At 40.5% G+C, this 23,602-nt stretch overlaps 1 protein-coding gene across 2 annotated transcripts; it reads right to left on the reverse strand.

The window, feature by feature from the left end:
- Positions 1 to 6,218: 6,218 nt before the first annotated feature.
- lmod1b (leiomodin 1b (smooth muscle)) lies at positions 6,219 to 17,703 on the reverse strand. Of its 2 annotated transcripts, XM_034166098.1 has the most exons (4): positions 17,382 to 17,703; positions 16,911 to 17,226; positions 8,337 to 10,103; positions 6,219 to 8,260 (listed from the first exon to the last, which is right to left on the reverse strand). In XM_034166098.1, the coding sequence occupies exons 2-4, from the start codon at positions 17,199 to 17,201 to the stop codon at positions 8,234 to 8,236; spliced, it is 2,085 nt and encodes a 694-aa protein (XP_034021989.1). In that variant the 5' UTR covers positions 17,202 to 17,226; positions 17,382 to 17,703; the 3' UTR covers positions 6,219 to 8,233. The 2 variants fall into 2 exon arrangements, with proteins under 2 accessions (XP_034021989.1, XP_034021988.1); XM_034166097.1 differs by having other exon boundaries at positions 16,911 to 17,703.
- Between the last annotated feature and the right edge of the window lie 5,899 nt (positions 17,704 to 23,602).

The raw sequence follows: 23,602 nt of genomic DNA on the forward strand, positions 1-23,602 counted from the left end.
TACTGCCAATCAAGCCTTGCTGTACTCCTATCATCCCCGCCCCGATCAAATCTTCTGCCGGGTATTCTACAGACCGTACTTGCACATCTTTGGACAGATCCCTGTTGAAGAGATGTGGGGAAGGATTGGGACAAGGAATGCACTGAAAACATGACCCTGATTCAGGGCGGCGAGGAGCCCTGCAGAAGTCAGTACGGAAACTGGCTGGCTGTAATTCTGCTGGTCACCAACATTCTGGTCATCAATCTGCTCATTGCTATGTTTAGCTACACCTTCTCTGAAGTGCAAGCACACAGCGATATCCACTGGAAATTCCAGCGCTACAACCTGATTGTTCAATCTAACATTTCACTCAGTGGAAAAATACTGGAGTACAGATGTCTTAGATGGGGGTCAATAAAATTAACAGCACAGTAAGCCATATTATCTCAGACATTTCTATTAAACTGCTTTGAAAAGACAAAGATGGTCACATTCACAGCAGCTAGTGGCTATGAATAGTGGTACCTATCCACCTTATTCTGAGCCCTCATGAGGCCTTGCATGAATTATGGGTGAGACTTTCTGTAAAAACCGGAACTGGTGTCACCGAACGAACGGTCCCCCTAAAAGTCAGTTCCCCTGATGACGCGGTTCATGGATTAACACCTTATTTCTGCTTACAACTGCACTCCAGTCATCATCTGTCTCAGCAACAGATATCTGATGCTTTTGTTCAACAATCATTTCCACATAAATTCATCATTATTTCGGAAGCGATCAGAGCGCTGTGGCTAAATGAGCTGCTTGCTGATGCGTTCATGGCACGTCGGTCATTTCAAAGCGTCAGAATTTCGGCGAGTTTCTGCTTAAAATGACCTCGTTTCTGTTTAAAACTGACTTTGGAATGATTTAAGAGGTTTTACCAATACCATCTGATGGTTAATAATCCCATTAATCCATTTAATTGCTTTGGGTGAAGAGACTCTGTCTCAGACGTGCTGCTGTCGTCCGAAATGACGCATGCACAGATGCAAAAGGCGGACCCATTTTTAGGGGCGGACCGTTCTATCTGCGACACCGGTGTTTGCTTACATGATAACTTAGTAGAGAAGCTTGAATCTTCGACTGGACTGGGTTGCTTGACGCGAGGACGTTTCGCTTCAAATCGCAGAAGCTTCCTCAGCTAAAATTCTTGCTCTGGTGGTCTGACTTCTGTCTTGACTCTTGTAGAGAAGAATAATCAGAAGTCACAAAAGCTGGAGTTTTAAACCTAACCCTCCTACCGAGAGGCAGATTGCTATAGGCTAGTGACTAAACAATAGCTCTAATTAGCACCTATTGTGCTCTAGTTAGCACCCTCTTAATGACAGGGCAGCTGTCCCTCCTAATGATGGGACGGATCCTCTCCTGATGGCCCCCTTGACGACTCTGCTGGTGATGTGAATGACTCATTACCATGAACAAAAGACTGAAACTGCTTTGACCTGAGTACCCCATTGTAAACGGAGGATAAAGCGTGTCTCAGACCCCCTCCCCGGTTAAGGCTGGGTTTCAAACATTTCACAAAGAATGCCTCCTTGACACCTCTCTCAAACCATTTCTTCTCTCTGCGAAACGTCCTCGCGTCAAGCAACCCAGTCCAGTCGAAGATTGAAGCTTCTCTACTATGGAAACCACCTGGACAACTGAGAGCCTACACAGAAACATGATAACTGTTTGAATCCACGTTTTACGAGGGTTAGTGACTTAAACAGCAGCTGTTACAGTTCAAACAAGACAACATTACGATCCCATTGTCTACAAATATAGAGAGGTGGGAGGACGACATGAAGAAGTGGCCTAAGATAACATACGGTAACATTTTTAGCTCCTTTCTTAACTCTCTCTTCTGACGGGGAGGCAGTGAACAATCGTAAAAGCTCTGAGGCATATCAGGACCTGCACAGTAATAACGTCAGTCCCGTTCTGTTAAGAGGTCTTGGGACACAACTTATTTACCTTAAGGCAGACATAGAGGCCAGCAGAAGCCTAAAGTCCCTGATCACCGAGCCTAGGTTTGAGTTTCAGCATCAGGTTAATACAAACAGCAGGGTGTTCATGCAGAGCAGGTCAGGGCAGAGCTCAAGGTGGGTAACTTTTGCAAATTATAATGTATGAATGAATGTGGCAGAATACATGTGAGCCTTCATTAAAATGAACTCTAAGTCATCTTTTTTCTTTCCCTCTAGGTCCAGTTGACACTGATGTGCCTGCAGCTGGTTATCTGGACACCAACTGAGCACCTGCAGTTGGACATTTCATTTGACAAATTATTTACTGACATACATATGAAACACCTCCAGAATTTCTACTTTTCATACATGCTTCCAACATTAGTGGATTAATTTGTTGTAAAGAAGGTTCTGCTCTGCTCTAATATCTGAGTCTTAAAAATACAGTCATCACTTATCAGGTGTAACGTGTGTTGCAGACAACAAAAGAGCACTGTGCGACTGTATGGCTCACTTCTTGAATCCAAGTTTTTTGCTTTTTGAAAATTGTCTGTGTGCAGTCAATTATACAAGTTGTGTTAGCAACATGCTCTTTAAAAGCTTTTGGCAATGTTGCTTTGTTTCATGAGGCAACCACACTGTGAGATCCTTCATGTGTTCACACATAATGTCTACCCACAGTCCCACTGTGCTGCTGACCTGAGCTTGTGACATTTTAAATCAGTGTGTCAAATCAACCATGACAAAGTTCTGTCTTAGTTTCATCAAATTCATTAGAATTTGGGCCACAACTGGCATTAATGGTGAAGTGTTTGAAATTCTGAGTGGAATCCCTGCATACAGACGGGAGTCTGCATCAGTCTCTAAGATGCAGTCAGCTACAGGGGGTGGCAGTCCTGGTGATGGTGGATGCATTTTACACGTGATGGTGGGCACTTCTGACCAGGTGTGATCCTCCAGCCCCGGGTCCAACATGTTTGTTACTGCAAACAAGCTCCTCACCCTGATCCATCTCATATGGAGGACATAATTATCGAGAAGTGATGCATTAGGGTTTTCATAACAACACTTTTATTACACCATTAACCTTCCATCAAACCCACTACTTTCCACTGGTAACAGCATCACCTCTGTGCTCCAGAAACCAAGAGAAACCTGGTACATAATAACAGCTACAATATTAAATTCAGATTAAGATTAAAATACTGTATTGTTGAACATTTTGTTATGTCTGTACTGAAATTATGGCATTTTTAGGTTCATACTGACTAGCAGTCCCAATGCATTTTACATTTTAACTGTTCAGAAAAGAGTAATACATGCTGTTGCTAATGATTAATATTACAGTGATTTGTCCTCCACCAACATGAAATCATACCTGATATTCTCATGACAGTGCTGTCAATCATCTTTATCTGCTCTGGTGCTCTGTCCTATCCCAACCACAAACTAAGATGTTCCTCTGTGGGCTTTTTGTCAGCAAAGTGAAAAGAGCACAAATATAACATTCTAGCTGGTCTTTTCAAGTTGAGTGTTTTCAGCCACATCCTTCTTGGTTCCTCATCCCTCGGCCGGCGCAGGAAACTCTCTAACTTCGTTTAGTTGTTAGTACAACAGTGAACAGTGCAAAATGTTCCCGAACTGCAGAAGGACATTTTTTAAATGCTACAGGAGCTGATCATCATTTAGAAAAGAAAACGATAAACTTTCAAATAAACCGGCCCGGGAAACGAAAACCACTACAAAACAATGGCTGACTGCTACGTCCAGTGCCTCACAGGAAGTCGCACCCATAATCGCTTCTACAGCAGCGCCCTCAGGAATAAAGTGGATACGGAACACAGTAGCTGCCATTCAAAGCAACTACTGGCTAATTATTCATAACTTTGTGACTTAAAATAGATTTAAGTTCTGTACTAGGCAGTAAACATGGTTATTTCTGCTACAAAGTTGGACACATTAACATGGGATTCAATGGGGATTGACTCACCTTTGAAATCAGTCTCAAATGGCTATTCAAAGACCCGCAGGTTCCTTTGATCCCAGTTGCTGAAATGATCTTTGTTCCTGATTACCCATCTTTTATCCTATTTGCTGATCTTTGATTATGATTACTGAACTTGTGACTGTGATTATTGAATTAAAATCCTTACATCTGATTCCTTTGATCCTATAATCAGAATTAAAGTTATCAGAATCATGGATCAAAGCTCAAAGATGAAAGACCAAATGAAAAATCCAGCTCAGCACCAAAAAATAATGCATTCTTCATTGGCCCAAGCTCTACCTCTCCACTAAATTTCATTGCAATCATTTATGTCCTTTAAAGAAATTCTGCTTAAAAAACAAACTAAGACACAAAAATGGCAATGAAATCATACCTTTCTTGGTAGAGGTAAGGATAAACCTTTTTAAAAGAGAATTTAAACAATTTTGTGGATTTTTTTATTGGTCGTTTCACATTCATACAGAGTGTCCCAAAAAAGTGCCACAAAAATAAAGCAATAGAAAATCTATACACTTTTGGATACTGATATCTGTCATATGTCATCTTGAAGCACATCTCAGGGAATTTTATCTCTGGTGTTCATTTCTAATTTCACCTCAGTTTGTAAGAGTTTTGACATTCACAAGCTCGTATGGTCCGACCAGATCTCCCTTTGTTAACATAGCGAACAGTTCTATCAGTTTTAAACTTCTTTACAATCCTCCATATTGTCTTTCTGTCTAGAACTTTTCTAACTGCGGAATGACATTGATATTGTTGTTGGGTTTGCACGACTGATTTTGGTCTCAAAGTAGAATTCCACCAGTTTCTTTTTTTGCTCGATTGTAAGTGGCATCCCCATTGGATCAGTCTCAAACTACATCAGAAGAAATTCCTCACATATGTCTTGATGTCTGGGGGAAGAAAAAAAAAAGCCAACCAATCCATCAGGTTGGATGGGGAGCGTCGGTACACAGCCATTTTCAGATCTCTCCAGAGATGTTCAATCAGATTCAGGTCTGGACTCTGGCTGGGCCACTCAAGGACATTCACAGAGTTGTCCTGAAGCCACTCTTTTGATATCATGGCTGTGTGCTTAGGGTCACTGATCTGCTGAAAGATGAACTTTTGCCCCAGTCTGAGGTCATGAGCGCTCTGGAGCAGGTTTTCATCCAGGATGTCTCTGTACATTGATGCATTCATCTTTCCGTCAATCCTGACTAGTCTCCCAGTTCCTGCCACTGAAAAACATCCCCATAGCATGATGCTGCCACCACCATGCTTCACTGTAGGGATGGTGCCTGGTTTCCTCCAAACATGACGCTCGACATTCACGCCAAAGAGTTCAATCTTTGTCTCATCAGACCAAAGAATCTTGTTTCTCATGGTCTGAGAGTCCTTCAGGTGCCTTTTGTCAAACTCCAAGCAGGCTGCCATGTGCCTTTTACTAAAGAGTGGCTTCCGTCTGTCCACTCTACCATACAGGCCTGATTGTTGGATTGCTGTTGAGATGGTTGTTCTTCTGGAAGGGTCTCCTCTATCCTCTGAGGAACGCTGCAGCTCTGACACAATGACCATCGAGTTCTTCATCACCTCCCTGACTAAGGCCCTGCTCCCCCAATCACTCAGTTTCAACGGGCAGCCAACTGTAAGAATCCTGGTAGATTGGAACCTCTTCCATTTACAAATGATGGAGGCCACTGTGCTAGTTGGGACCTTCAAAGCAGCAGAAATGTTTCTGTACCCTTCCCCAGATTTGTGCCTCGAGACAGTCCTGTCTCTGAGGTCTACAGTCAATTCCTTTGACTTCATGCTTGGTTTGCTCTCTGACATGCACTGTCAACTGTGGGATCTTATATGTAGACAGGTGTGTGCCTTTCTAAATCATGCCCAATCAACTGAATTTACACCAGGTGGACTTCAGTTCAGCTGTAGAAACATCTCAAGGATGATCAGTGGAAACAGGATGCACCTGAGCTCAATTTTTGAGCTTCATGGGAAAGGCTGTGAATACTTATGTACACGTGATTTCTTAATTTTTTTATTTTTAATAAATTTGCAAAACTAAAAAAAAACTTTAATCACATTGTCATTATGGGGTTCTGTGTGGAGAATTTTGAGGAAAAAAAATCAGTTTTTTTTTTGTGTTTTGGAATAAGGCTGTAACATAACATAAAATGTGGAAAAAGTGAAATACTGTGAATACTTTCTGGATGCACTGTATCAGCCATTCCCGCCATCAAACATATGACTTTTTGTTGCAAACATAACAAAATATTTTATTGGAGAAATACAGGCTCTAGAAGAAAATCGTGTATAATAAAATACAAGTCTTTCTTACACAATACACAGAGTGCCACTCTGCTTTTTCTTTAAAATCACATTACAATTTTTTTTAATGATATTCACTGAAAAGCATTTTCCAAATTTCTCAAGTTAAGCCATTAAGATGTATGACAAAAGTAATGTGGGATATCCAAACATTCAGAGCAAAATACTACATTTCAGCTGGTGTAGTGCAGAACAGCCATTTGTTCTCTCTTTTTAAAAGTGTACTGTATAAATCTGTTTCTCATACACCGGAATTCCCATGGGTTACTTTCAAAAGTGTTGAACTCTGCCTGAGATGTCCTGAGATTTGGCAACAAGGTGTTCAACCAGACCTTTAGTGGAGCAGCAAACTGCTGATTTTGAGAAAAATCATTCAAATGACAATACAAGCATGAAACCTGGCAAGAACATACACATTGGTGTACTCATCAAAATTAGGGAACGAGCCAAGCAACAATCCAAGATGGAAAAAAATTAAAAATATAGCATATATCATGAAAGAAACAATATTTGAATGATGACAGTTAATACTCTGAAACAGATGTTACTCATTAAAATCTTGGGTACGTATATAACTACTGGCTTAAGCTGAAACAGGAAGACAGAAGTCGGGAATGAGAATGAGAGGAATACTAGTAGCCAGTAAACCAGTATTGATCAGTATGTCTGGTATTTATATATTGTGTATTTGTATTTATATTTGCAAACTGTTTTTCTTTTTTCACTTTTGATACTCTGTGTGCTTCTTACTCTGTGTGTTGCTATACAATGCTGCTGGAACCTCAATTTCCCTGAGGGAGTCTTCCCAAGGGATCAATAAAGTTCTATCTAATGTAATCGAAATGTATATCACAAGTTTCTGCCTACTAAATGTGTTGCATTTTATATTGTAACAATAAATGAAAAATAAATCTTGTCATGATAAAATGACAAAGAAATTTTTGTCCACTTTTAATGAGAACTATTAATATAGGTTATTACTACACATAAAATGTTTTTGTATCTATACTGCCAGAGCTAATTAAATGTGAATGTATGCTGAAAATGTGATATTCCATATAAATATTTCCACATTTTAGAGACACAAAAATGTCTTGAGGGATATTTAATAACAAAATCAGGTTTAGGATTAAAAAATAAAAATTAACGTACTCAGTATTGACTCAAATCCATCAACAAGATTCAGAGATATGGTGAAATGGAATTTTGGCTTGAAATCTGGCAGCCATCTTGAAAAAAAGGCCCCCACCTTGGATTTTCACATTAGCCATCAGAAATGTTTTTCAAAGAGTATGTCTATGCCAAGTGACATGTTTGTATCATCATTTGAAGTGTTTTTCCATTGGTTCCTCCACCTTTCATTTTTTTCTTACCCAGATTATGAATTCCCTGATATTTCAAAATTCCCAGTTTGAACAGAATCCCACGTAATAAGAATAAGATGGATTCCCTCTCCGCAAATAAATAAATGGCTGAATTAATATCTATGATATCAAGGATAGACTTTTGGATATTCAAATTCATAAAGTTATATGACTGTTACTAAGCGCATCAAAAACAGCTCCCTCACTCACATTTTGTTGCAAGCCAACATGGTATATGATCGGCTTCATATTATCTAGTGCAAATAACCAGCAAAGCGTCAATATGAACTGTAGGTAAAGAAACTCATAGCACTCTGCAGCTGGTGGTAAGAGGCTCCTGAGTCACTCATTCTCCACAGAGTCCTTTTGGTCCAGTGTTTGGGGGGAAAATTCATAGTGAGGGCTCGTCACTCACATCAGCATCTCATGCATCATGTTTCCTCAATGTCTCCAGCCATCCCACAGCACAGTTCTTTGACAGAATTGAACTGAATCTGGATGCAAAACAGAGTGCATTGCCACAGAAACCTGTAATGAGATGTCTGTTCAACTTTTCTTGCCATTTTCCAATAGAAGTTTTACTGCAACAACTTTGGCACTGGCACCTGTTGGACAAAGAAGATGTAAGTAAGTGTGACTTTGTGCTATCTGAACCGTTGTCTGTAAACCCATTCGACATACCTTCTTAAGTTGTTTAATGTTGCTTCCTCTGATGGAGGCGAGCAGTTGGTCCCTAGAGTTCTTAGAAGCACCTGGACTTTTTCCATCCAGCTTTCGTTGTGACACTGGTGTCAGAGAATTCTTCAGGGCATCTACATCCAAGGTTGGAGGAGGCGGCGGTGGCGGAAGCCCACCCCCAGGTGGTGGTGGAGGTGGAGGTGGAGCTGGACCTCCAGCTCCCCTCTTAGGAGTCAGCTGTGGGGATGGAATTGGCGAGGGGATGGGAGAAGGTTTTGGGGAAGCCTTGGGAGAACCTCTCAGAGAACCTCCTCCACCTGTCTTGGGTACCTCCAGCGTCCCCTTCTTCTCCCCATTGGCCTGAGCTTGTTTTTGCTCTTGCAAGCGTTTTTGTCTTTGTCGGTCCATGTTGCGACTGAGTATGTTTGTGGTGGTCATTCTGGGTCCGGCTAACTCAAAGTGGTAACCCAGTTTCAGCAGGGTGGTGTTATCTTTCAGAATCTTCGTCATCTCCATCTCGGTCTTTCCACCACAGATGTGACGTTGATTTTGGAATCGAAGCTCAGTGAGTGTTGAATTGTGTTGCAGAGCCTGGATCAGGGACAGGATACCCTTTCCAGTGAGATGGTTGGAGTCTAGGTTGATGCTGGTGATGGTCTTGTTGCTGCGTAGTGTGCCAGCGATGGCATAAGCTACATGGTCGTCCGCCCGGCAGTTCGCCAAAGCAAATGTCTTAACACTGGTGTTGTTGTGCAAGGCCTCAGCAAACTCGATAAGTGTTTTAGTCTTGATAACCTCCGAGTTGTTGACATTGAGCTCAGTGAGGGAAGCGCTGTTATTTCGAACTTGTGCCATCAACTCATCAAACATGCTCGAGTCTTCATCTTCCTCTTCCTCTTTCGTCTTGCTGTTGGGGGTGTTTTTTGCCACACAGTTGCTGATTTTCTTGGGTTCCTCATCTTTGCTGGATTTCAATGTATCATTTTTCCCTTTTACTTTACCATCCTCTTTTTCCTTTTTGTCTGCTGTAATAATTTTCCTGTCCTCTTTTATGTGGTCACTGTGGTTGAACAGCTCTTCTTTGTATGTCCTCTTTTCTACCTTACCACATTTCTCCTGCACATCACTTTCGCCCTTCTCAGACCTCTGCCGCTCAACTTTGACTTCAGCCTTGTCTTTATCTCCACTTTTCTTATCTCCCTTACTTGCTTTATCTTCTGATTTAGTCTCTCGAGTTTGGCTTTCCTGGGTTTTGCTCTGCTTCTCCACCATTTTAGAGACAAGTCCTTGTGTTCTCACAGTGTCTTTTCTGTCTTTTTCCTTGTTTGCTTCCTTTTCCCTCTTTTCTTGTAGTTTGGAAATTATGTCTTTGGTTTTGCTGTCATCCTTCCTTCTGCAGTCTTCCTTTCTGTCCCTCTCCTTGCTGTCATCCCTTTTTTCCTGTAATTTGGAGATCATATCCTTTGTCTTACTACCTGTGCTTTCTCTTTTATCTCTGAGCTTTTTGTCCTCATATGCATCTTTGGCATTGGCTTCCTCTTTAACTTCTCTCTCTCTGTTGTCTTGTCTCCTGTATCTACTTGAAAGTCCACTCCGCTCCTCTTTAGAGCATTCAGGTCCTTTGTTGTCTCTGTCGTCCGGCCTAATATCTTTTTCATTTGAAAGACTTGTTTGTCTTTGTACACCGAATTTCTTGTCATCATTCCCCTCCTGGCTGAGACCCATCTTCCTCAGGTATTCCTGCTTCCGACTCTCCTTCTTTGGCTCACTCTGCAAGAGGACAAACATGATATCAAATCAATACTTTTACTTGACAGTCAAGCTATATGCCAACATCAAAAAGAAATCTTACAGGAAAACATAATATTTGAACAGGTATGAAAGTTATCAGGAGATGTGTTGTAATTTTGAAGAATAACATCTCCATTTCAAATGATTCCTTCAGAACACATGCCTTTTAAGTGATGCAGAACGTCTTTTTTACAGAAATGCACGGTGCATGACCTTTATGACATAACACCTACAGCAAAACTGTACCCACTCGATCAGCTTCATGTAAACAAATGCACTGCTGTTGACATGACATATAATAAAAAAAATAATAATAATATGAGCGAAGCGTTGCGCAGCAGCGTGAACCTCACTCATGGTACAATGCATCCTAAACAGGAAGTGCCAATTTTCAAATCCACAGTAAAACAGGAAATGTTCAAATGTCAAACACTTCCTGGATTGACAGACGAGATCCCATGGAATCTCGCGGGAACTCAGTGGCAAGCTCACACTCAACAGGAAGTGCCAATTTATCAGTCACAGTGAAACAGGAAATGTTCAAATGTCAAACACTTCCTGGCATGGGTGGAGCTAGAGTGGAGGCTGGGGTTTCACTGGACTCTCCTGAAATCTGATTGGACACAGATGATTGACATGTCACGGCACCACACGTCTGGTTGAAAGAGCTGCAGTAGTTTGTGCTGTGTACCACAAAAAGTTCTAATCCACCTTAGTAGAAGAAGAAGAAAAATGTTTGCTTCAGATTTGAACTGAACACGTCGTTTGAACTATGGACTTCTAATCACACCAAACTTATATTATATATATTGGTGAGTAAAGTATTTCCCCTTTAATTTGGGTTGCCATGTCTGTCTGTTAGCTGTTTAAGAGTGCAAACATGTTTAAGGCAACAGACAAGAAGTTGGTTCTGTTGGCCTATTAGTGCAGCAGATAACTGAAACAATCCTTCAAATGGTGATACAAGCATCAAATTCAGCACAAAAATGTTTGACCCGTGTACAAACTGAAACTGATCTTTGTCACCATTCTTATCATTTATCATTCTTATCACTTATCACTAATTATTGTATGGCCTTGCCTTACAATATAAAGCGCCTTGGGGCAACTGTTTGTTGTGATTTGGCGCTATATAAAAAAATTGATTGATTGATTGATTGATCACTTATCATGTTTCCATCCCCTGACTTGTCAAAAGAAAACTGGCAATAAAACTGATTATTATTTACAGGTTTTATCAAATTTTAGAGATTTGCTTTCAGTTTGAGTTTGAGGAAGATAATTTTACAAATTTTTATTCTTTATTTTTTGTTTTTCTTGTATTTAAAATGGCATGAACAAATTAAAAATTCCAGTGTTCCAATACTTTTGGAGGGCACAGTACTAACCTTATGATGAGTACAAAATGAGTGTGGTATTATTACGATTTTGTTTAAGAATGTTTAATTTTCACTGTTGCTGCACTTTGTGTCAAATCATAATCATATCGTTTATCATATTGATATGAAAATTCAGTAAGTTATATCTTCTATTATACATTCCAAATCTAAGGTGGAACTCTACTAGTGTTTACTAAGGTGCACCTAAATATCTTTAAAAAAAAAAAAAAAAGAGAGAGAGAGTCAAGCCACTTAGGTGCCTGGTCTTGAGAACCAGGGATGGTCGGTTGAAAAGCTTTTTTATCCCATGGGAACTCTCCCTACCCACCTAAGCGGCTCAAGAATATGGACAACATGTATATAAGTGACATTTACATGACAATTTATATGACAATACTGAGATACAATAATATGGCCATATTGTACAGCCCTACTGTCAACTAGCTGAAAACTTTGAATATTAATTTACATTTACATTAAAAAAATGCTTAATAACGTGGCAGAGGGTTAAGAGGGCTGTAATGAGGGGGGTCAGCTGAAAAGCAAAAAAAGAAAAATGCTTAAAAAGGTGGGGAGTGTGAGGCGCAGAGCCCCTCCAGAAGCTGAAAAGCAAAATAAGGAAAATGCTTAAAAAGGCGGGTGGTCTGGGGGAGCTCAGCTAAAAGGTTTTAGTCATTCTCATGCTCCCAAGAACAATTTTACTGAAAAAGTCTGAAAGACCTAAATGGCATGGTTAGATGGCGAGGAGCTTTTCCAGGCATGTGAGAGGCAAATAAAGAAAAATGCTTTAAAAGGTGGGGGGTAGGCACCTACTGTTGCATAGATATATGATATGTAAAAGTCTGCACACTCAATATAAGATTTTTTTTTCTTGTATTTGCAAGAAGAAAAAAATCATCTTACATTGTAGCTAATATGACACACGCACACATGCACACTCACACACACATACACACAAGCACACGCACAGTGCATCTGGAAAGTATTCGCAGCACTCTCTTCACTTTTTCCACATTTTGTTAAGTTACAGCTTTATTCCAAAATGGAGTAAATACATATTTCCCTCAAAATTGTACTCACAACACCCCATAATGACAACATGAAAAAAGTTTTTTTTTATTTTTGCAAATTTATTAATGATAAAAACTAAGAAATCACATGTACATAGGTATTCACACCCTTTGTTCAATTACAGCCTCAAATATGATGCCCACAAGCTTGGCACACCTATCTTTGGGCAGTTTTACACATTCCTCCTTGCAGCTTGGATGGGGATGTGTCGGTGCAGAGCCATTTCAGTCCAGTCGCACATTTTTTTTCACCCTCCCATCACGAAATGATTCAAATTTTTGTGACGGGTTTTTTTAAAACTCACTATTCCTACCCCCGACCCTAACCTTTTGCACTCTTCATGATGAACCAATAGATTAATGTATATTTCGTGCTGCTGAATCATGACAATCCGTGAGACTGGGTTGGCCATTTTCAGATCGCTCCAGAAATGCCTTTTGGCACCTGAAGTACTCTCAATCATTGTCTCATCAGACCAGAGAATTCTCATGGTTTGAGAGTCCTTCAGGTGCCTTTTGGCAAACTCAAACTCCAGGTGAGCTGCCATGTGCCTTTTACTAAGGAATGGCTTCCATCTGGCCACACTACCACACAGGCCTGATTTGTGGACTGCTGCAGAGATGGTTGTCCTTCTGGAAGGTTCTCCTCTCTCCACAGAGGAATGCTGGAGCTCTGACGGAGTGATAATCGGGTTCTTGGTCACGGAAATTTATTTCAATTTCAATTTATTTTCATTTATATAGCGCCAAATCACAACAGAGTTGCCTCAAGGAGCTTCACACAGGTAAGGTCTAACCTTACCAACCCCCAGAGCAACAGTAGTAAGGAAAAACTCCCTCTGAGGAAGAAACCTCAAGCAGACCAGACTCAAAGGGGTGACCCTCTGCTTGGGCCATGCTACAAACAGAAATTACAGAACAATTCACAGAACAATTCACAGAACAATTCATGGACGAATATGCAAGAAATGCTGTTGGTGCACAGGACAGGAGGGTCGTCAACACAAACACAACTCCCATCTCTGGATGGAGCTGCACCTTAAACAGAGAGAAAAAACAGAATCAGGCATCAGAAAGACAAAAAATACTGTATAATTTGCCAGCATTAATCAACAAGAAAAACAGAAGAAATACTAAGGTGATCGCCAGCCACTAGCCCTAAAGTTCACTGAAAGACCCAGAATTTAGATAAAGTTGAGGTCGCGACATGCTCCGTTTACTAATAAAATGAATTAAAAGAGTAAAAAGTGTAAAACAAAACTGTACCAGTATGATAGCCATATGAAAGGGAAAAGAAGTGCATCTTAAGTCTGGACTTGAAAGTCTCCACAGAATCTGACTGTTTTATTGACGCAGAGAGATCATTCCACGTAACAGGGGCACGATAAGAGAAAGCTCTGTGATCCGCAGACTTCTTATTCACCTTAGGGACACAAAGTAGTCCTGCACCCTGAGAACATAAAGCCCAGGTCGGTACGTAAGGTTTAATTAGGTCAGCTAAGTAGGGAGGTGCCAGTCCATGAATAATTTTATAGGTTAGTAGCAGAACCTTAAAATCTGATCTCACTGGGACAGGAAGCCAGTGAAGAGATACAAAAATGGGTGTAATGTGGTCGAACTTTCTGCTTCGTGTCAAAAGTCTGGCTGCAGCATTTTGAACCAATTGGAGAGCCCTAATGCTAGACTGCGGTAAACCAAAAAATAGAACATTGCAGTAGTCCAATCTAGAAGAGATAAACGCATGGATCAGGGTCTCAGCATCAGCCATAGACAGGATGGGACGAATCTTCGCTATATTTTGCAGGTGGAAGAAAGCAGTCCTAGTAATATTTCTAATGTGGAGGCCAAAGGACAACGAAGGATCAAAAATTACCCCAAGGTTCCTCACTTTGTCAGTGTGATGTATGACACACGAGCCTAGACTGAGCATTAACTGGTCAAATTGATGCCGATGTCTCACTGGACCAAGAACCATCATTTCAGTTTTATCAGAGTTTAAAAGTAGGAAGTTTCTAGACATCCAACTTCTCACTGATGCAAGGCAATCTTCTAAGGATTTTATGTGAACGAGATTACCAGCAGTTATCGGCATGTATAACTGACTATCACGTCCCTGACTAAGGCCCTTCCCCAGTGATTGCTCAGTTTTGACGAGCAGCCAGCTCTCTGAAGAATTCTGGTAGCTATGAACCTCTTCCATTTACAGATAATGTGCACTGTGCTCATTGGGACCTTCAAAGGAGCAGAAATGTTTCTGTACCCTTCCCCAGATTTGTGCCTCGAGACAATCCTGTCTTGAAGGTCTACTGGCGGTTCCTCTGACTTCATGCTTGGTTTGTGCTCTGACATGCACTGTCCACTGTGGGACCTTATATGTAGACAGGTGTGTGCCTTTCCAAATCATGTCCAATCAGTTGAATCTTACAGAAATGCAAAGTTGTCCATGTGGAATCCAGTTAAGCTGTGGAAACATCTCAAGGATGATCAGTGGAAACAGGATGCACCTGAGCTCAGTTTTGAGCTTCGTGGCAAAGGCTCTGAATATTTAGGGCCCTATCACACCTTGATGATTCAGCCAGTGTATGCTGACAGCCCCGTTCCCACTGAGTGTTTTAATATGGTCGGCATACGCTGGCTAAATCATCAATGTGCGACAGGGGTGTCATGTATATGTGATTTCTTAGTTTTTTTATATATTATTTTTAATAAATTTGCAAAAATCTTTAAAAAAAAAACCTTTTTTCACATTGTCATTATGGGGTGTTGTGTGTAGAACGTAGTGCCATGAAGCTCAGTTTTGAGTTTCATGGCAAAGGCTGTGAATACTTATGTACATGTGCGTTTTAGTCTTTTTTTTTTTTATATTTAATAATTTTTCAAAAATCTCAGAAAAATAAAAAAAATGTTCAGATTGTCAGTGTGGGGTATTGTATGAATTTTGACCAAATAAATCAATAAAATTTCCTCCGTTTTGGAATAAGGTTGTAACATAGCAAAATGCTGAAAAAGTACAGCGCTGTGAATACTTTGTGGATGCACTGTATATGCGTGTGGGGGTGGGGGGTGATGGTGGTGGTTACAAGCCAAAGTTTTGGACACACTTTCCCACACCATTGAATGAAAACAACAAGGTCAACAAGGCCCCATGAGCTCTCCCTCAACTCCCTCAAGCTTTTTTTGATTACAGGAAGAAACCTGAAGCAGACCAGATTCAGTGGGGTGACTATGTGATCTGGCAATATTAACAATAACACAATAAATAAAACAATATGACACAGAATTGTCAGAATATACAGTGACAGAAGTGCTGCACTAAAACAACCAAATACACATAGTCAATTTATCACAATAACCAAAGGATTTTCAAACAAGAAAACAGATTAAATCTAGGCTTGAGGCTCACATGCCTACTACAACTCAAAGCTGTACAAATGGTGATGAAAACTGTCTGTAAAAGGCACAATTTGTTAAAAAAAATCCTTATATTTACTGTTCATTTATTTACAGGCTCTGAAATTGGAGAGGCTGAATATACAAATAACCACAGTTACTAAATAGTTAATGCAATATTTTTGATTTAAAAAACCCCATTGCAATAAAGCTGAAATTCTACACTACAAGCACATTGTGTGTCATTTCAGTTGCATTATAATGCACAGAGGCAAAGTCACACATTGTGTTGCTGTCCAGCTATGCAACCAGCTATGCAACCGTTTTATGATCCATGCATTTGCAGAGAGCAGCTTCCTAAATGTTTGATTTGTGAGTCTGCCTCTGTTTTGCTGTGTGAGGCCCCGGCTCCTAGCAGATGTATCCTTAAAAGGCAGTGAGCATAGGAGCAATCAACCAAGAAATTCCATCAGGCCGGGATTAAGAATATCTGCAAGACCACGACTCCATAGACTGAAGTGCATTTTCTTTTAAAGCACCCAACCAGCTGCAAACTAGCACAAAATCAGGGTCTTGGACCCCCAAGATGTCAGAGATGATCATGGAATCTATAGAAACAAGTCTGTTTGTGAGTGGTTGCTTCTCCATTTTTAACATGGCATTTAAGAATGTGAAAGAGATGTAAATAAGCCTCCAAGGGAAAACAATATTTTTGCTGGCACAGAAACAATCTCAGGGGACTATTATTTATGATCTGATGGACTCTGCATGCAAGAGGTCCAGTTGGCAGTGTCCTTCAACTAAAATGAAAAACAGCACATGAGAGCTATCATTAGAATACCTTGGGACGACAGATGTTATGTAATGTGGTAAACTGTAACTGGATTTGTCTGTTTAGGCTATTTTATTTATTTATTTTTTAGATCTGTCAGTTTGTGAACCCATACCTCCAATGACTGTTCCCTTTGACCGAGCCGCCATTTACTTGTGTCACCTTCTCGTCGACTGCCCCCTCTGGCATCCTCAATGTTGTTGTTCGTCGGCGGCAGTGAAGACCGACTGTCCGCTTGGACGATGATCTTCCCATCTGTCGGATCGAGGTCTGGCACTTTCAACATATCCTTCTCAAGTTCCTCCATCTCCTCTGGAGAAAGGGTGGACAGCAGGTTGTCCAGGTCAGGGTCCTCGCTCACCTGACGACCTGTACGGGTCAGGCCCCTCACCTTTCGCCTGGACATGGTTGCCTAAAGTCTGCGGTCAAAGCTATGCGCGTACAGAAGAATAGAAAAGTATTTTGTTTATTAAAGTGGTGGTGATAGTCAAGAAAATCCACTTAATAAGGTTCTCTCCTAAAATAAGAAACTGAATATTTCCACAGGAGGAGGATGAAGTCTTGTCCTTGCTGGGTTCTTGCGCACCAAAACGCCACCAGAGGCATCAATCCTGGTGCAGAGAGGCTGGTCTCACGCCTTGCAGTCGACAGTACCAGTGACAAACTGCAAGGGCTTCAAAATCATCAAAGTGGACTGCGAGGCCGGGACATTCTTAGAAATCCTGTGAAAGTGCATGGCCATATTTAGTTCAGGGTACCGACTCCTTTAAAGGTAATGGGAAGGGCTGAAGTTTACACAAATGCCAGAGAAGACTTACACAGCCACACTTCCTACTACACAACTGACAGTTTTATTGAAGACACTTTGAGGTGATTTAACTCATAACAGTGAGTATTTCAAGAAGTGCTGCCACAATGAGACAGTGCCAGCTTTAAGGACTCGTCCTACATCCCAGTTTCTTCAAGCGCTCAATAAGGCGACAGTCAAATTTATGTTGATGTTACTTGTGATCACAGTAGAATGAAGTTCTATTTAATTTTCTGCCCAAAGTCTGAACATGTTTTTTGGTAGGCAACATGGACATCTAGTGGTCAACTAATATAGAATCAAATTGCATCCTTGTTTGAATAGAGAAAAGGATAAGAAATAACTATTTCAGAGTTGGAGAGAAGCACAAATAATAAATTGTTATAAACTAACTAATTTGAACCCATGAAAATATCTTCTAAAGTCTTACAGTGTTTTGTTATATTGCAATGATTTAACAAATCTGTGCGTATAGAGTAAATAATTTATACTGTAAATTCTGAATTCACATCTGGACCATCACATGGTGTTGAAGAAGTAAATTCTGAAGAATTAGTCCTTGGGCCAGCAGTCAATTTTTACCTAATTGGGACCACCTAAGGTGAGAAAATGACATTTAATGTATACCATCCACCCTCTATGAAGTAAGTACACAGGTCCTGAGGTCCGTTGGTTTTGGAGCTTATCCACAGATATGGATGAGACTCTACCACTCCCCCTGGACAGAACACCAGTCCATTGACGCTTAAGTCATAGCTGATGTTCCCTCACAAGTGATAGCCGGGCCAATATAAATTTGACCCTCAGAAAATTTACACAAAAGGTTTTTGGTTTATGTTGATCATTAAGTTCACCAAAGTACTAGAAAAAAAGTTGCCAAAATTTTGGCCCTGGGAAAGTGGTTAATTTGTATAATCTCAATATGGCCACACCCCCAAACTTCTATCTACAGAAAACGTTTTTCCTGTTTGGTTTAGACACTACAAATGTACCAATAGATATAAATATGACACCAATCTGTAAAATAACACCACTTGAAAATGTCTCTGACATCACGTGACATAGTGCCTCAAAAACACTTAAAATTATGATTGAAAATCACATTGAAAGAAGTCTTTACCTGTGAACAGAATACTATTACCATTGTGCCCTGAGGAAAATGTCCATCACACTGATGATGGACATTTGACGTAGTGTCACAAACACTTCAACTAGTAAACACAAAAGAAGTTCTACTGCAACAGTGCGGCCACATTTAAAAGTCTCCACTGTCATTTTCATCATCATCTTAGTCCAAAGATACTTGGTTGTGCGTGTTTTCACATGATTCAAGTTGGCATATCTCACAAGCAGTTGTGCATGGAAGACCATACCCCCAACATGTACAGCGTTGTGTTGTACACCCTGTGGTACAGTTGCAGTGTACAACTTTCAAAAGATTGTCTGGTGCTGCCTTATTTCCACACATTACAAAGAATTGTCCTCAGTTGTGTCCTCAATAGTGTGGACTCTTTCCCCATCCATGCTATAATCTGGTACTGAATAAACTGCTTGTTGACACAAAGGCATTCCATGATATGTAGTACTAAAGATACCATTAGTCTCCTTAAGACACAGATAAGTGTCCAAGTCTCACACCCATACAGGAAGACAAAACGCACCAGGACACGAAAGACTTGGACATTGACATTAACCAAACAACTCTGTATAGTGACCTCATGACTTTTTGAGCTCCTCCAAGGTTATCTCCCAGTCTCAAGGGTTGATAACCTGGAGACATGAATGTCACTCCTGCATTAAGTGAATATACATGTTTGATGCTTTCAGCACATACAGATACACTCCAGGGCCTGTATCCGCGAAGCAACTCAAAGCCCTCTCAAAGAGCTCGTAACTTAGTCTAAAATTTCCTGGCAAGAAATCTTAGCCTCAGAGTGAGCCAACAGGTGTCTGAGAGCAAGTCTGAGCAAGGAGGAGACAGAAACTCCTATCTTTGTGAGGAAGCAGGGTTGACCCCGTTGCTAGGTATGAAGCAGTCCTCTAAGAGATGTGATTGGTTGTCACAGAAAGGGGAGGAGAAATAAAGAAAAACAAATGTGCTCCGCCCTCCTAGTCATGAATGGACAGTGAAATCAACCGATCATTTAAGCTGAACTGCATTAAGATGTGTCATCATGAGGATAACTGTTATGATGAAATCTGTCTTGAAAATGTTCAAACATACCTCATTCACATGCCAAATATCTATATAGTAAAAGCATGCATGCGTGAGTTTTATTGTGAGTAAATAATATAATTGTAAATACGTTAAAAATACATGCATGACACAAGAAAGTGAAAACACGCATTTCCATTGTGGTCCGTTTAAAATCAAATGAGAAAATAGAAGTAATAATAAACGAAAATAACAATATTAATAATACAGATAATAATAACAATAAAAAAATAATGATAATATTAACAGTGTGTATATGATAACAAGAACCTAAACAATCAAGCCAGAAGCGTGTTACTGGCTCACTGTCACCCTACATATGGAGAATATCTCTGCTTCCTCTGTATCTTCCCTGCCATTTTCTCTGCTTAGACACTCTTACACTTCTTAAAAGTCCTCCTCCCTCCTCTTACCATTTTGGCACCTTAGGAGCTCCCTTAAGGCCTAAGGTTTTTTGCGGACAAGTTTCATCTTACCAAGTGAAAATTCTGAGAAATGTCTAAGAATTCGAGGAATTCTAAGATTTTTCTTAGATTAATAATCACTAGGAGCCATTTTTAACCTTAAGCTGCTTCGTGGATACGGGCCCAGATGTTCAAGTACAGGAAGTCATTGAAAGTGTGGATCTCCATGTTGATCTAGGACAATCACAAACCCAGACATTCTGATCCTTTACTCAGCTTCTCAAGTATTAGATTTGGGGTATTCACTGATTCCACAAAGATCATAGCATCATCTGTAAAAAAATGGCTGAATAAATATCTGCTATATCAAGTATCAAATATCAAGTATCAAGTAGACTTTATTAGCCCCCCAGGGGCAATTCGTTGTGCAGCCAGCAGTAGAACACATTGGGACATATAGAGACATAACATGATCTAAAATAGAGCATAAAAACTCACCATGAAAACTCACCACACAGTAAACATACACTCAACAAAAATATAAACGCAACACTTTTGGTTTTGCTCCCATTTTGTATGAGATGAACTCAAAGATCTAAAACTTTTTCCACATACACAATATCACCATTTCCCTCAAATACTGTTCACAAACTAGTCTAAATCTGTGATAGTGAGCACTTCTCCTTTGCTGAGATAATCCATCCCACCTCACACCATGATTAGTGCACAGGTGTGCCTTAGACTGTCCACAATAAAAGGCCAAACTGAAAGGTGCAGTTTTATCACACAGCACAATGCCACAGATGTCGCAAGATTTGAGGGAGCGTGCAATTGGCATGCTGACAGCAGGAATGTCAACCAGAGCTGTTGCTCGTGTATTGAATGTTCATTTCTCTACCATAAGCCGTCTCCAAAGGCGTTTCAGAGAATGTGGCAGTACATCCAACCAGCCTCACAACTGCAGACAACGTGTAACCACACCAGCCCAGGACCTCCACATCCAGCATGTTCACCTCCAAGATCGTCTGAGACCAGCCACTCGGACAGCTGCTGAAACAATCGGTTTGCATAACCAAAGAATTTCTGCACAAACTGTCAGAAACCGTCTCAGGGAAGCTCATCTGCATGCTCGTCGTCCTCATCGGGGTCTCGACCTGACTCCAGTTCGTCGTCATAACCGACTTGAGTGGGCAAATGCTCACATTCGCTGGCGTTTTGCACGTTGGAGAGGTGTTCTCTTCACGGATGAATCCCGGTTCACACTGTTCAGGGCAGATGGCAGACAGCGTGTGTGGTATCGTGAGGGTGAGCGGTTTTCTGATGTCAGTGTTGTGGATCGAGTGGCCCATGGTGGCGGTGGGGTTATGGTATGGGCAGGCGTCTGTTATGGACGCATTTTATTGATGGCATTTTGAATGCATAGAGATACCGTGATGAGATCCTGAGGCCCATTGTTGTGCCATACATCCAAGAACATCACCTCATGTTGCAGCAGGATAATGCACGGCCCCATGTTGCAAGGATCTGTACACAATTCTTGGAAGCTGAAAATGTCCCAGTTCTTGCATGGCCGGCATACTCACCGGACATGTCACCCATTGAGCATGTTTGGGATGCTCTGGACCGGCGTATACGACAGCGTGTACCAGTTCCTGCCAATATCCAGCAACTTCGCACAGCCATTGAAGAGGAGTGGACCAACATTCTACAGGCCACAACTGACAACCTGATCAACTCTATGCGAAGGAGATGTGTTGCACTGCATGAGGTAAATGGTGGTCACACCAGATACTGACTGGTATCCCCCCCAATAAAACAAAACTGCACCTTTCAGAGTGGCCTTTTATTGTGGGCAGTCTAAGGCACACCTGTGCACTAATCATGGTGTCTAATCAGCATCTTGGTATGGCACACCTGTGAGGTGGGATGGATTATCTCAGCAAAGGAGAAGTGCTCACTATCACAGATTTAGACTGGTTTGTGAACAATATTTGAGGGAAATGGTGATATTGTGTATGTGGAAAAGGTTTTAGATCTTTGAGTTCATCTCATACAAAATGGGAGCAAAACCAAAAGTGTTGCGTTTATATTTTTGTTGAGTATAATAACTCAAGGAGACTTTTGTAGATCCAAATTCATAGTTATATGAATAAGTTATATTAAACACCTCATAAAGGCTCATTCAAATGTCAATATGAAGTGTAGGAAAAGAAACTCATGGCATTCTACAGCTGACAACACATACTCCTGTGTCATTCGTTCTCCATATAGTGGTGCAGCTTGCCTAAAATTACCATAACAATTGTGGATTTTGTAGTAAAAGTATGGAATTTGGTACACCTATAGCTAAAGGTATTACAAATAAAACTAGATATTGGACTATCATTCATTTTCAATATGTCTCCATGGCAACAATTTTTCAAAATGAAAATGGAAAAAAATGCTTCAATCATATTGGAAAACATACCACATTATTTATCTGATCATAAGGATTCCAAAAAGATATAGTTTGGACTATCTATGAGTGAATGTTCTGGAGTTATGGGATTAAGAACAGCAAAAAAGGATGACAAAGAACAATTTCAGTTTGTACAGTAGTGTTCAGAATAATAATAGTGCTATGTGACTAAAAAGATTAATCCAGGTTTTGAGTATATTTCTTATTGTTACATGGGAAACAAGGTACCAGTAGATTCAGTAGATTCTCACAAATCCAACAAGACCAAGCATTCATGATATGCACACTCTTAAGGCTATGAAATTGTGCTATTAGTAAAAAAAAAAGTAAAAAAAGGGGGTGTTCACAATAATAGTAGTGTGGCATTCAGTCAGTGAGTCCGTCAATTTTGTGGAACAAACAGATGTGAATCAGTTGTCCCCTATTTAAGGATGAAGCCAGCACCTGCTGAACATGCTTTCCTCTTTGAAAGTTTGAGGAAAATGGGACGTTCAAGACATTGTTCAGAAGAACAGTGTAGTTTGATTAAAACGTTGATTGGAGAGAGGAAAACTTATACACAGGTGCAAAAAATCATAGGCTGTTCATCTACAATGATCTCCAATGCTTTAAAATGGGAGAAGAAAAAAAAAAAAAAAAAAAAAAAAAAAAAAACAGAGACGTGTGGAAGAAAACGGAAAACAACCATCAAAATGGATAGAAGAATAACCAGAATGGCAAAGGCTCACCCACTGATCAGCTCCAGGATGATTAAAGACAGTCTGGAGTTACCTGTAAGTGCTGTGACAGTTAGAAGATGCCTGTGTGAAGCTAATTTATTTGCAAGAATCCCCGGCAAAGTCCCTCTGTTAAATAAAAGACATGTGCAGAAGAGGTTACAATTTGCCAAAGAACACATCAACTGGCCTAAAGAGAAATGGAG

Source organism: Thalassophryne amazonica, chromosome 3, assembly GCF_902500255.1.
Source record: "Thalassophryne amazonica chromosome 3, fThaAma1.1, whole genome shotgun sequence".
Lineage (NCBI taxonomy): Eukaryota > Metazoa > Chordata > Actinopteri > Batrachoidiformes > Batrachoididae > Thalassophryne > Thalassophryne amazonica.

Bases quoted from the DNA above. Each gene is read 5' to 3' on its own strand.
- lmod1b (XM_034166098.1), bottom strand. From the start codon at position 17,201: ATGTCCAGGCGAAAGGTGAGGGGCCTGACCCGTACAGGTCGTCAGGTG. The intron at 10,104-16,910 runs GTATGGGTTCAC...GTCCTCTTGCAG, and splicing joins AAAGGGAACAGTCATTGGAG to AGTGAGCCAAAGAAGGAGAG. The intron at 8,261-8,336 runs GTATGTCGAATG...TTTGTCCAACAG, and splicing joins ACATTAAACAACTTAAGAAG to GTGCCAGTGCCAAAGTTGTT.